At 24.6% G+C, this 11,970-nt stretch overlaps 2 protein-coding genes across 2 annotated transcripts in view; one reads left to right on the top strand and one right to left on the bottom strand.

The window, feature by feature from the left end:
* Positions 1 to 7,664, bottom strand: part of Phum_PHUM047290 (myosin-5A, putative) — a gene marked incomplete at both ends in the record, with an annotated part of 9,748 nt that extends 2,084 nt beyond the window's left edge. Inside the window, 20 exons of the mRNA XM_002423242.1 lie at positions 96 to 267; positions 348 to 477; positions 1,043 to 1,315; positions 1,399 to 1,622; positions 1,710 to 2,016; positions 2,098 to 2,319; positions 2,437 to 2,611; positions 2,710 to 2,921; positions 3,012 to 3,123; positions 3,201 to 3,508; positions 3,588 to 3,794; positions 3,890 to 4,030; positions 4,139 to 4,360; positions 4,441 to 4,572; positions 4,756 to 4,928; positions 5,008 to 5,227; positions 5,780 to 5,936; positions 6,180 to 6,324; positions 6,440 to 6,713; positions 7,638 to 7,664. Coding sequence (XP_002423287.1) covers positions 96 to 267; positions 348 to 477; positions 1,043 to 1,315; positions 1,399 to 1,622; positions 1,710 to 2,016; positions 2,098 to 2,319; positions 2,437 to 2,611; positions 2,710 to 2,921; positions 3,012 to 3,123; positions 3,201 to 3,508; positions 3,588 to 3,794; positions 3,890 to 4,030; positions 4,139 to 4,360; positions 4,441 to 4,572; positions 4,756 to 4,928; positions 5,008 to 5,227; positions 5,780 to 5,936; positions 6,180 to 6,324; positions 6,440 to 6,713; positions 7,638 to 7,664 — 3,833 coding nt within the window. The remainder of the gene's footprint in view (positions 1 to 95; positions 268 to 347; positions 478 to 1,042; positions 1,316 to 1,398; positions 1,623 to 1,709; positions 2,017 to 2,097; positions 2,320 to 2,436; positions 2,612 to 2,709; positions 2,922 to 3,011; positions 3,124 to 3,200; positions 3,509 to 3,587; positions 3,795 to 3,889; positions 4,031 to 4,138; positions 4,361 to 4,440; positions 4,573 to 4,755; positions 4,929 to 5,007; positions 5,228 to 5,779; positions 5,937 to 6,179; positions 6,325 to 6,439; positions 6,714 to 7,637) is intronic.
* A 3,006-nt stretch (positions 7,665 to 10,670) lies between these two features.
* Positions 10,671 to 11,824, top strand: Phum_PHUM047280 (uncharacterized protein; the record flags this gene model as incomplete). Its single annotated transcript, XM_002423241.1, has 4 exons — positions 10,671 to 10,740; positions 10,894 to 11,163; positions 11,365 to 11,490; positions 11,583 to 11,824. The coding sequence occupies 4 exons, from the start codon at positions 10,671 to 10,673 to the stop codon at positions 11,822 to 11,824; spliced, it is 708 nt and encodes a 235-aa protein (XP_002423286.1).
* Between the last annotated feature and the right edge of the window lie 146 nt (positions 11,825 to 11,970).

Below are 11,970 nucleotides of genomic sequence, written 5' to 3'. Positions count from 1 at the left end.
AGTTGCAATTCCTCTTCCAATTGCCTGAAATTGTTTTATGATAAAATTATAATTATTGCAATGTCAAACAAAGAGACAAGAATCTAATTATTTACCTTATTATTCCCTTTTGAGTTTCAAAAGCCATTATCAATTCTCCATCTTCATTAATCACATCTAAATTAACATCATTCGAACTTCCGTAATTTATTTTTGCTATATTTTTCAAACCTTTGGTTTGCGTGGCCAATACCGTACGAAGTTGAACTATTTCATCTCGCCTCCGATCTAAATTTTAATAATGTCGTTAAATTTTTTTTTTTTTAAACTAATCTTTAATTATTATAAGTATTAACTAGTGCCATTACCTAATTCCTTTTCAGAGGCCCTAAATTGATTGAGTAATTCTTTAGTCCCTGGATCACCCATTGCCAAAGATTCTCTAAGTACTGTTAAATCACTTTTAAGTTTTTCATTTTCAATTTCTAAATTTTCAAGCTGTAATAAATTTTATTTAAATAATATTATCGTGTATATAAATATGTACTTATATAAAAAATCACAGGTAACCTTTTTACTTATTTACATAAATAATAAATAAGTCAAATTTGATCAAATTTTTTTATAAAAAATTTAACAAAAACCTAATACTTAAAGGGGTTTTTTTCCTTTTAAATTTATTTTACTAAAATTTTGGGGCGGCCTTAAAAAATATTTTTGTAACAAAAAAAAAAAAAATTTTTTTTGATAAAATTACTTTTTAAAAAAAAAAAAACGGGAACAAATCCAATAATATTTTTTTTTTTTTTTATGTTAAAATTTTTCCCTTTTTTTTTTTTCATGTAAATTATATTTTTCAATTTATTAAAATCAATTCAAAATATTTTTTTTTTTTTTTTTTTTTTTTTTCCAAAACAAAAACTGTTATTAATTAAAAATTTAAAAATTTAAAAAAAAAAAAATCAAAAATTTGAAAACAAGTCAAATCACTTTAAAAAATTTCAATACTTGAATGTATAAATTTTTTCTCTGGAACGCATGATTTTTCATACATGATAATTACCCTAATGGAATCCATCGTTCTTTGTCTTTCTTCCGTGGGACTATCTTCCTTTTCCAAACTTTCAACTTTGAGAAATAATTTATCTCTTTCGTTTTCGACGTCTTTTAATTTTTGTTGTAATTTTAAAACTAAACCTACATCGATATCCGGAACCTCTTTCGTTTGATTGTTTAATCTCATCGTGTTGTACTCCGAAATCGAACGATCTTTTTCCAGTGTGTCAAAATCGTCTTTTCGAGAAATTGTCGATTTATTAGATGAGTATCCGAAATCCTAAAAATTACAAATTATTTGTTGTTATCGTTTGGAAAAAATCGAAATTTTTTTTTTTAAAAATGAATTAAGGTTCTAATTACATCGTTTTCAACTTCGGTCGATGTCCGACTAGAATGTAATGAACTTGCTTCGCTCGGTGATCTCGAATGACCGGAAGTCAATTTTTCAATAAGATTTTCCAAATGTTCATTTTTCTGTTCCAACGAACTGTATTCTTTCAACAATTTTTGATAATTTTCCAAATCTTGCTCGTGTTCGTGAATAAGAATCGTTTTTTCTTGCTCTATCCTGGCTTTTATATTTTCTAAAATATAATAATTTAGCGATTAAATTGATATTTTTAATTTTTTACAACATTTCCGGTTTAATCATTTCCGTATCATCATCATACCTTCAACGCCGAATTGATTTTTCTTTATTTTTTCGTTTATGGAATCCAATTCGGCTTTTAAATTTTTATTTTGATCCATAAATTTGTTCAACGTTTCTTTTATCTTATTCGCATCTTCCAAAGCGTCCATTTTTTCATTTTGCTCTTGTATTATTTTCTCATTCAAATTATTTATTATTTTTTCCTTTTCGTTCAAATGATTCATGGCTTTTTTCATTTCATTTTCAACGTTTTTCAAAGCGTCCAATTTAACACGGAGTTCGTTACATTCGTTTTGAAACGTTTTAAGTACATTATTTTCTTTTGCCTAAATCAAAATGTAAAAAAAAAAAAATTTTAATAATTTTTTTTTTTTTGTTTTTATCGAAAATATTATTTATTTTCTTACCAGTTCCCCAATTTTTTGCTGGAGTGATATAATTTTATTTTCTAATCCTTTATTTAATTTTTTAACGTGTTCGACGGATCTTGCTTCCTTTTTGAGTTCTTTCAATTTCTTTTTGGCAAAAAATCTTCGAACGGCATTTTGACAAATAATGATGCGATTGAGATCTTTTTTATACTTTTTACGAGCGAGAAATCCTCTCACGTGTCGTTGAATAATAATCGCCTACGCAAAACAAAAAAAATCATTTCAAGTTCAAATTCGAATTTATAACCTTTTCGATATGACATGATAATTGCAAAATTATTTTCGTTTAAGTAAATTATGAATATTTATAAAAACCTTTTTATTGTAATACATTTCCTTATACTTCTTCCTTGCAATATATCCTTTTATGTGTGTTTGAATTCCAATAATTATATTTCTCAGGTATACATATTGATTTCGAGCAATCCATCCTCTTACGTATCTCTGCATGGTTGTAGCAGCTTTTGTTTGTTTCAGGAATAATGCATGCCTAAAAAAAAAAAAAAAAAAAAAAAAATGTCGAAAAAAGAGAGAATTTAAACAATCGCGTAAGGATAAAATAAAAGGTAAAATTTTTAAATGAATTACTTTCTAGCCAAATATCCACGAATGTATCTTTGTAAATGAAAAATGCAATGTTTTATTCTCAAATATTTTTTTCTCTGAATAAAAGCTCTGATTTGTTTTTGTATTATGATGCAATATTCTTTGAGTTTTTCAGCTCTCAGTTTTTCCAAAAAAGCAACTTGTCCAGCTCGGAAAAATATTTTTGTTTTTCCAAATTGATATTTATCTGGTTCCTAGAAAGTAAATTTTTTTTTTTTTTTGTCAATCATATTTTTAAAAAAATGTATATTATGTATTTTGTTAATCGTATAAGCATAACTTACCGTAATGTAATTTAGTAAAATTTTACTACACGTGGCTTTCATGTCCGATCTGTTTATATCTTTAAATTTACATAAAACTCGGTACCTGGCGAAGAAGTCATTGTATAACCACCTAAAAAATAAACACGTTTTTATCACAATGACCGAAACCGTTAATTTTTTTTTATCTACTATACTTCGTTCGAATACCTGGAAGGAAATCCTGCAGCGCTTATTCTCACAGTTTCAAGGACTCCACACGCTCTCAGTTGTTGAACGGCTCTTTGAGGATTGTAATCGAAAGCTTTTTTAAAATCGTTTGGTTTTATGCAACGCACATAATGCGGAGTGGTAGCGTTAAGAGTTGTCATGAGCAAGTTTAAATTATCTCGAAACTGAGATCCCACAGTCTTTTTATGCTTTGATTTTTCCATTACAGGTTTTGAAGGAGTTATTTTGACACGTCCCTGCGGCGTCTCATTTTCATCTTTACCAAATAGTTTTTTAACGCTTTCATTCTGGAAAAAGTAATTTTTTTTAAATTTACATAACACTACTCATGTTACAAATAAATTTATTTAAAAATAGGAGCAATACCCGAGACATTTTAAGCACATTGATTTGCTCTTCAATAACAGAATCTCTATTTTTATCCAGGAAGCCATCAACTTGATATTCAACGGAGTCGGCAAAATGTTGAACAATGAATGATGAAGCCCCGAATCTGGGTTTCGAAAAGTGTTTGTACTTGATACATGCTTTATACAATTTTTCAGCCCAGCTGAAATCGCTGCCCTTTGGCATCTGAAAGTGAGTATGTACAAAAATTTTACTAATGATAAGTAATATGGAAGTAGTAAATAAAAGTAATTTAGAATTAATTTTTGAGCATTACTAACTCTGCATTCTTCGTCGAGTAAATCTAAAACACCGAGTTTACTCTCTATTAAATCTATACATGGTTGATTATCATAAAAATCTATAAATTTCCATTCAATTTCCTCTTTTAAATATTCTTCTTGTTCCAACTTAAAAACATGCTAACAGTGAAAAAAAAAAAAAAAAGTCAAGTTATAAATAAATAAATTATCTTTTTTTTTGACATATGAAATTGCAGCACAGTATAACAAACGTGGAAAATTATTTACCTGATTGAATTGCTGTTGTAATTTTTCATTTGCATAATTTATACAAAATTGTTCAAAACTATTAATTTCAAATGTTTCAAATCCGTATATATCGAGAACTCCGATTATTTTGTGATCAGTTTTGTCTCTCGAATTTTCCAAAGCATTATTTATAACCGTGACGATCCAATCAAAAAGTTGAGCATACATGTGTTTCGATAAAGCTTCTTTGGCTGATGTCGACTACAAAATATTAATATGCAACTTTAATATTTCTATTAAATTTTTTTCATGTTAAATAATAAACGAAAATGTAAATTCACCTCGTGTATCGACATTGGCTTATTGAAAACTTCTCTCATAGACGTTATTTTTCGCTGGCACAGCCATTGCCTCATTTGATCCGAATTTAATTCAAGTAAATTACAAAATATTTTCAAATGAGGATCATCTACCTGAAATCAACAATAAAGTAATAACAATAATTTGAAAAAATTAAGGATTGTAAATTAACTTTAGATATTTTTAGTTTTCCCCTCCCTCCCCCCCCAAAGCATACTGCTTTTCTAATTAAAAAAAAAAAAAACTTTTTAAATTACCTTTATGCTACTTCCTTCATCTTCCTTATTTATGATAACATTACCTAGATGTAGTATTGCCGCCAATATTTTAAACATATTTTCTTGGTCGGACCTATTAAATCCCAATATATTTAAGGCTTGTAGAGTTTCTTCAAATAAATTATAATCATTTACCCCTTCGATAGTTGAACTTTTTCCCTGATTTAAGTACAAAAATTTATCTTCGTGATCTGCAATTAAAATTTGATTTTTTACGTCATAAAACAATGAAAATTTTGAAAAAGTCAAAAATTGTAATGATATTCAAACCTAAATGTAAGTAGGGTAGCTTATCACGAGCTGAACACAACTGATAAAATATATGATAGTTTCTTTCTGAAGGAGCTTGAAAAACCACTCGACTCTTTTCTAATAAATAAGTTCTCATTGAAGCACCGACAATATGAAAATTTTTATTAAATCTAATTTCTATAAATTTTCCAAATCTTGATGAATTGTCATTTCGAGTTGTTTTAGCATTTCCAATTGCCTATGAAAAAAAAAAAAAAAAATTTTTTTTAAAATTAGAATCAAAGTAGTTTAATGGTTTATATTTTTTTTCCTGCAATATTCTGTAAATAAAAATAATAATTAAATGTTTTGTCGTTAGTAACAATCTTTTATAAAAATAAATTGTTAAAAGCAAATAAAAAGAGTATGTGTATTATATTTAGTTTCAAACAAATGAAAAATGCCACCAAAGTTAATTTATATCAGACATGTTCACACTTCGAAAAAATCTTACCAAGTTTTGAATAAGCGACTATGTGATACCTAGAAAAAAATTTAAACTTATTAATTAATAACTATGATTATGAAAATTTGGAATTAAGCCTGCATTGATATAATCTAAAAAATTCAAAACTAATATAATTTTACAATAATTTATGACTTTGTTAGTATACTAATGATAAAAGAATGATAACTTAATTATTGACCTTTTCTTAGTAAATTCAAGTAACGATTTGAATATTGTTAAATATTATTTGTAATTTGAAATTTTTTGAATTTTTACATAGTATTAGGGGTTTCATATACTAACCTCCATTATAGGACTGGAAGATAATACTTTTTTCTCAACTTGCGTCTCTTCCGATGAACCTCCCACGGTAGCAAAATATCGCATTGCATATTTAGCGGAAACCGTTTTTCCAGCGCCGGATTCACCAGAAACGATAATTGATTGATTTTTTCCTTCCCTAATGTTAAATATATAAATTATGTTGCAAATGTGAAGGATATTTTATAGTGAATTCATATATTAATAGCTTGATAATAATAATAATAATAATTAATTGCTGGGTTAGAATTTATAAAAATTTCGATTAAGCCACAAAATTCAGACCAAAACCCAAACTTAACACAGACATTTTTTTTTGGAAGCAAAAATGTTTCAGTGCATAAGTATCATTTTTAAGCAAACTTTTCTAATTTCTAATTACCTTTCAAGTTTGGCATAAGCTTCTTCTGCTACAGCAAAAATATGGGGATCCAAATCACCCTGACTTTTGCCACGATAAGTCAAAATGGTGTCGTTGTCATAAATTTGAAGTTCATCATATGGATTAATGGCAACTAAAACTATACCTGAAAAAAGTCAGTTTAAGTGCTGCACAAGAAAATTACACACAGTTAGTGTTACTTATAAAAAAAAAAAAAAAATCTCTTAAAATTTATGTTAATTTTTCTTAAATTTACCAACCACAATAGGTGTAAATTGTATATAAGGAGCAAAATCTATATTTTAAGTTATGTAAAACTGCAGGTTCATGTAAGTAACTTAAAGCCGTTAAGTCATTTTCTCCTATGAGAATTTCAGGATTCCTTAGAGGTGGAAGACTGTTTTCTGATTCTATTTTAATTATTTTTTTTCTACCATCTTCAAACTCAATTTCCAATTCGTTATTATTGTAATCCGATGTTATTTCTGCAGGTTCCCATACCAAAGTTGGGTGTGAAACCCAAACTTGCGAACCCTAAAGAAAAAAATATTTCATTCAAGATAAATATACAAGTTTCATTGAAAATTTATAATATTTCAAACAGTAAATATCACTTTTCTTTTTAATGCTTACACAATAAAAATTAAAATAACAAAAGAAAAGACTTAAAACAATAAAACAATTACAAACACAATTATGATTTCTACTTGAAATAATCCTATAAACCTTTTTTAAATTTAAATGTTAAAAAATTACATGTATAACTAAAAAAATATAAAAATTTATAATTTTTTTTTATTAATTTTTTTCTATAAAAAGAAAAGAGTATCTAAAAGGATTTCCTTTAAATTGTTACTAATTTAAATTATAATCTGAAAATATAATATGTATGTGAATGCATTCAATGATAAATTTTTGAATCAGTAATATGAATCAAATGAGTTTATTAATGAATCAATTTACTTAAATAAAATTTTTTTTGTGTATATCAAAAATCTTTTTAAACAAATGAAGTTTTTTTTTTTTTTGGCTAAATAGTGAATAAGTAATATAATATTAATAAAATAAACGGCAATTAATAATAACATAAATAATATATTGTTAATAAAATCAAGATAGAATAGATTTATTTTTTAATTAGTAAACAAACGGAAAAAAATTTTAATTTTTTTTTTCTAATTATTATTTGCTCAGAAAATTTGTAATATGTAATCAAAGGCCGAAAATATAAAAATTTTTTTAATAAATATAATTTATCTTTTTTTAAAATGTTAAAAAATTTTTTGCGGCCAGCATGTGACAGCTATCATTAAATACAAAATAAATGATAACCGAAAGTATGTTAAAGTAAAAGTGTATCGATCAGTAGTATATATAAAAAAAAAAAATAAATAATAATAATAACATTAAACGCTGAAAAGTACGAGTATAATATAAATAATTTCAAATTTTTACTACCTTGCTATATAAATCTTTTGACGTCATTCTATAACATTTTATAACTTTTATCAAAATTGAGTTTGATACATTTGTTTGAGCATTCACAATATCTCACACGAAATTTACATTTTGCTACTTGCTTGCTAAATGCCAACTCAACAATTAATAAAGTAATAGTATTACTTTAAGGAACCATGTTTTCTAAAGTTGGCTATCCTAACATAACGGTCTTTATGTTTTGATATATGTTATCTTTATTAATTTTTCCTCTTATAAATTATTACTTTTTTAAATACAAACATTTGTTTTAAATGCGTAATTTATGTTACTTCATTTAAAATAAATATATTAAATATAAATTATATTTAATGAAATAATTTTAAAATTAATTTTTTGTTTTATTTTTTAATTTATTAATAACTGAAGCATTTTCTTTTTATATTAACACTTCAATCATATTTTAATTTTTAATGGTTTACAAATTACTACCAAATAAATTTTAATTTAAATAATGTGATAGTAAATATTTTTTTTCTAAAATTGATTTATTTATTTTTGTTGAAAACAGATTTCATATAAATGAATAAATTTAAAAAAAATTACAAGTATTTAAATTTAAAATTGAGTTTGTAAAAACTATTTAAATTTTTAAAAGTTTCACAACTTTTTTTTGTTTTTTAAGTAAAAATTTTTGTAAAATGAATTTTATTTACGTAAAAGACTTAATTTTAATTTAAAATTAAATAAGGTATTTCGACGTAATTTTTGGATGAGATTAACATATTTATGCTATTTGCTTTCAAGTTCAATAACATCAATCCTTATCATTTCATTTTTTTTTTTTTGTATTTACAATAACATCAAAAAAAAAAAAAAAAATCAAAAAGTAAAATTTCAGTAACTTATTGGATTTTAGTGTCTTATTTCAAATCATGAAATGATAAATCAAATGAGCAATATTAAAAATAAAATAAAAAAACTAAGTGGTTAAAATTACTAACAGTATAATAAATATAAAATCTGGTAATAATATTTGAAAAAAAAATTATTAATTTAATAAATTGATGGTAGTAATTTAAAAAAGTTTATTAATTTCGAATACTTAAAAAAATATGTGGTATGTAGGTCAAGATGAAAGTGAATTTAAAACATATTATAATGTTTAATAAAATATTCCTTTATGTTATTTTAATATGATTTAATATATATAAATTTTTTTTTCTTAAATTTAATTTGTTTTTTGTTTTTTTTTTTTGGTTTTTTGGAATAAAATACTCGTATATCCTTGACCGGTAATTGTTTAAAGAGACTAACTGATTGATAGTGACTGCAAAATATTTCAATGGTAAAGGAATAGTTGACGAGTTTTCCGCCAGGTTTATCAAAAACATTCCTTAGATTCCAAACATTCCGAAATGTCGTTGGGCAAATTGTCAAGTGTACAAGCCTGCAAAATGCTGAAGAATCTGATAAATTTGGAATAAATTTGCTTGCAGTCGTTATTATAATTCGTTTTAGAAATTACTTTTACTCCAGGTAAGGATAAGTAATAAATAAAAACACTTTGTTATTACGTAAAAAATTTATTGTTTGACAAAAATCAATATCACGGGTGGGTCATACCCTCATGCGCGTGGTGCTCAAGGAATTTGGTTTTGAGTTTCAAACCTTTAGTGTGTTATTACAGTATTTAAATAAAAAATTTTTCGGAAGTTGAGTACAAAGTAGGTTTTATTGTTTAACTGAAAACACCTAGCTCTTGCTGCTATCAGTTCAAACCAGTTTGTAATTTTCTTATTTATCAATACAATAAACTTAGTATAATAGAAAAATCATTTATACATTTTAAAAACTATAATAATAATATAATTATTGTAAACAAATTTGAGTTTTCTGTGCAACCCTCCTAAAATTTTAGTACACAAAATTATGAAAGTTAAGCTTTATTTTATTCTTTTGTTGGAACTGAAGGAATTTGAGTTTTTGTGTACTAATAATTGAACATTTTATCTTTTACTTAATTCAAATTATAAAATTGAAGCTTTTAAATTTTAGGTGTTTTCTGCTATGAAATTTGTATTCTCAAATGTTTAAACTCGGAGAAAATTTCCAAAAATATTTATTTATTATTAAAAAAATGTTGGAAGTTTAAAGACACTTTTTGAGAGTTTTAAAAATTAAAAAGGAAATTATATGTAAGTACATAAAAAGTTAATAAAATTGATTTTAAAATAAATTAAGTGAAATACTAAGAATGTATTTTTTACATTTCTTTCTTTTTTAGTATTGCATGTTTACGAGTCGAATTTTTATCGTACTTATTTTAAAAAATTATATTTTAAAATATTTTTATTAAATATTCTCCTATATTAATTTTTCCTAGATTAAAATAATATATATATATATATATCTAGACTATACTGTTTTTGTGAATTTTATATACATTTTAGTTTTTACAGCATTTTATTTAAAAAATTTTTGTTTTTTAGATAACAAAAGAACTTCATAGTACAGTCATATTCATTATACTACATTAAATTCCTTGAAATGAGGACTTTATAAGTGTGATGTAGAATTGTATTGGAATTCAGTGTGCTATATATAAGGTATTTTTAACAATAATATTTTTATACTTATGTTTTGATTATGCATTTTTTTAATTTGCAAAAAAAAAAAAAAATTTTTTAAATACCTTTTTAAAATTTGTTTTGATTTTAAATTGCATTGTTCTTTGCTTTCAATTCGTATTTATATACAGAATAAAAATAAATAAATAAAAATTTTTTACTTAGTAGTAAAACAGTTTAATTTAATTAATTATTTAATTTTTAATAAAATATAAATTTAAATCTATATTAAAATACAGATATTACTATAAATTATTATGTACATAATTTAACTTTATATTATTACTTTTACATAATATTATGTAATACTTATATTACGATATTTACTAAAAATACATAAAGCTTCTTACTTCAAAATTTTTTTTCGGTGTAAACTGCTATTTATTTTATTATTTTATTTACATTTATTTTAGAAAAGAAACCAATGGATACAGAAGAGTCACCTTTAGATGTTCTATCCAGAGCAGCCACCATGGTCAGTCCTCCTACTTATGGTAAGCTTTTATCTTTTGTCTGAATTTTTACGAATCATCTTCGAAAGTTTTACAAAAAAATATTTGATTAAATTTTTTTTTATTCATTTTCAAATAATATTAAATCGAAATGAATTTAAGTCATATGTGGATAATTAAAATTAAATTTTCCAGATGAATCAAGGTCTTATTCAACAAAAGAAATGCCTTGTGCAAAATGGAGGCGAGAAAGGCGGCAAATTATAAATCATAAGGTAGTTGATGCTCCCTTAGATTTTTCTACACGGAATAGCAACTTAAAACCACCTCCTTCCTATGACCAGTCAATACAGAATAAAATGTCAAGACCTTCTGTGATTCAAACTGTGTGTGCGGCCTATTCAAGTGCAAAAAATTTGACAAATTCTTGTGATTCCGAGTTAATATCCAAGTCTACCCCAACAGGTATAATGATTTTTATGTGTCTTCAAATACAACATCAACATTAATATTACCTTTTAAGTAAAGTTAATGAAAAATGCAATAATTTTAAATTTAAATTTTCTTCATATTCAATTTTTAAATTACTTTTATTATTATTATTATTTTTTAATTACTCATAATTAAAGCTATTGTGTTTTACTTAATGTTGATGTTATTTTTCAGAGGATGTGAGTGATCCTGCCATAGATGAACATTTTAGGCGGTCTCTTGGTAAAGAATATTCAAGCATATTTTCCAAAGATTGCAAAGAATTAAATAAATCAGAAAATTCTGAATCAGAATCAATAGGTTTAACTGGTATGTATATATATATATTTTTTTTTTTTTTAAATTTTAAATAAGTTTTTAAGTTCAGTAATTAAAACATTTTGTTTTTGCAGTTGATGACCATTTTGCAAAAGCATTGGGTGATACTTGGATTAAATTGAAAGAAAAAGAAAACGAAGAGAAAATTAGTAATTCTACGTTTTTGGGCAATAATAATCATTTAATACACGTCAAAGATTTATCTAACAGGCAGGTTGTTGATTTAAATGTAAAAAAGAAAAAAAAACATGCCAAGGAAAGCATTTTAAATGACAAAAGGAAAACGACCATAGCATCAGATTGGGTGAAAACATAAAGGTATTGGAAAAGGGAATTTCTCTGATAATAATAATTTTTTAATTTTAAAAGTTTTTATTCTAATTATTTTTATTATTTTACCAGGGATAATACCAATCATGTTTTTATTTCTATTTGAAAAAACACCAATAGTAGAAGCCAAAG

The sequence above is a fragment of the Pediculus humanus genome, genomic scaffold, assembly GCF_000006295.1.
Source record: "Pediculus humanus corporis 1103172107399 genomic scaffold, whole genome shotgun sequence".
In the NCBI taxonomy this organism is placed as follows: Eukaryota; Metazoa; Arthropoda; class Insecta; order Psocodea; family Pediculidae; genus Pediculus; species Pediculus humanus.
This window is presented reverse-complemented; position numbering and strand designations above follow the sequence as displayed.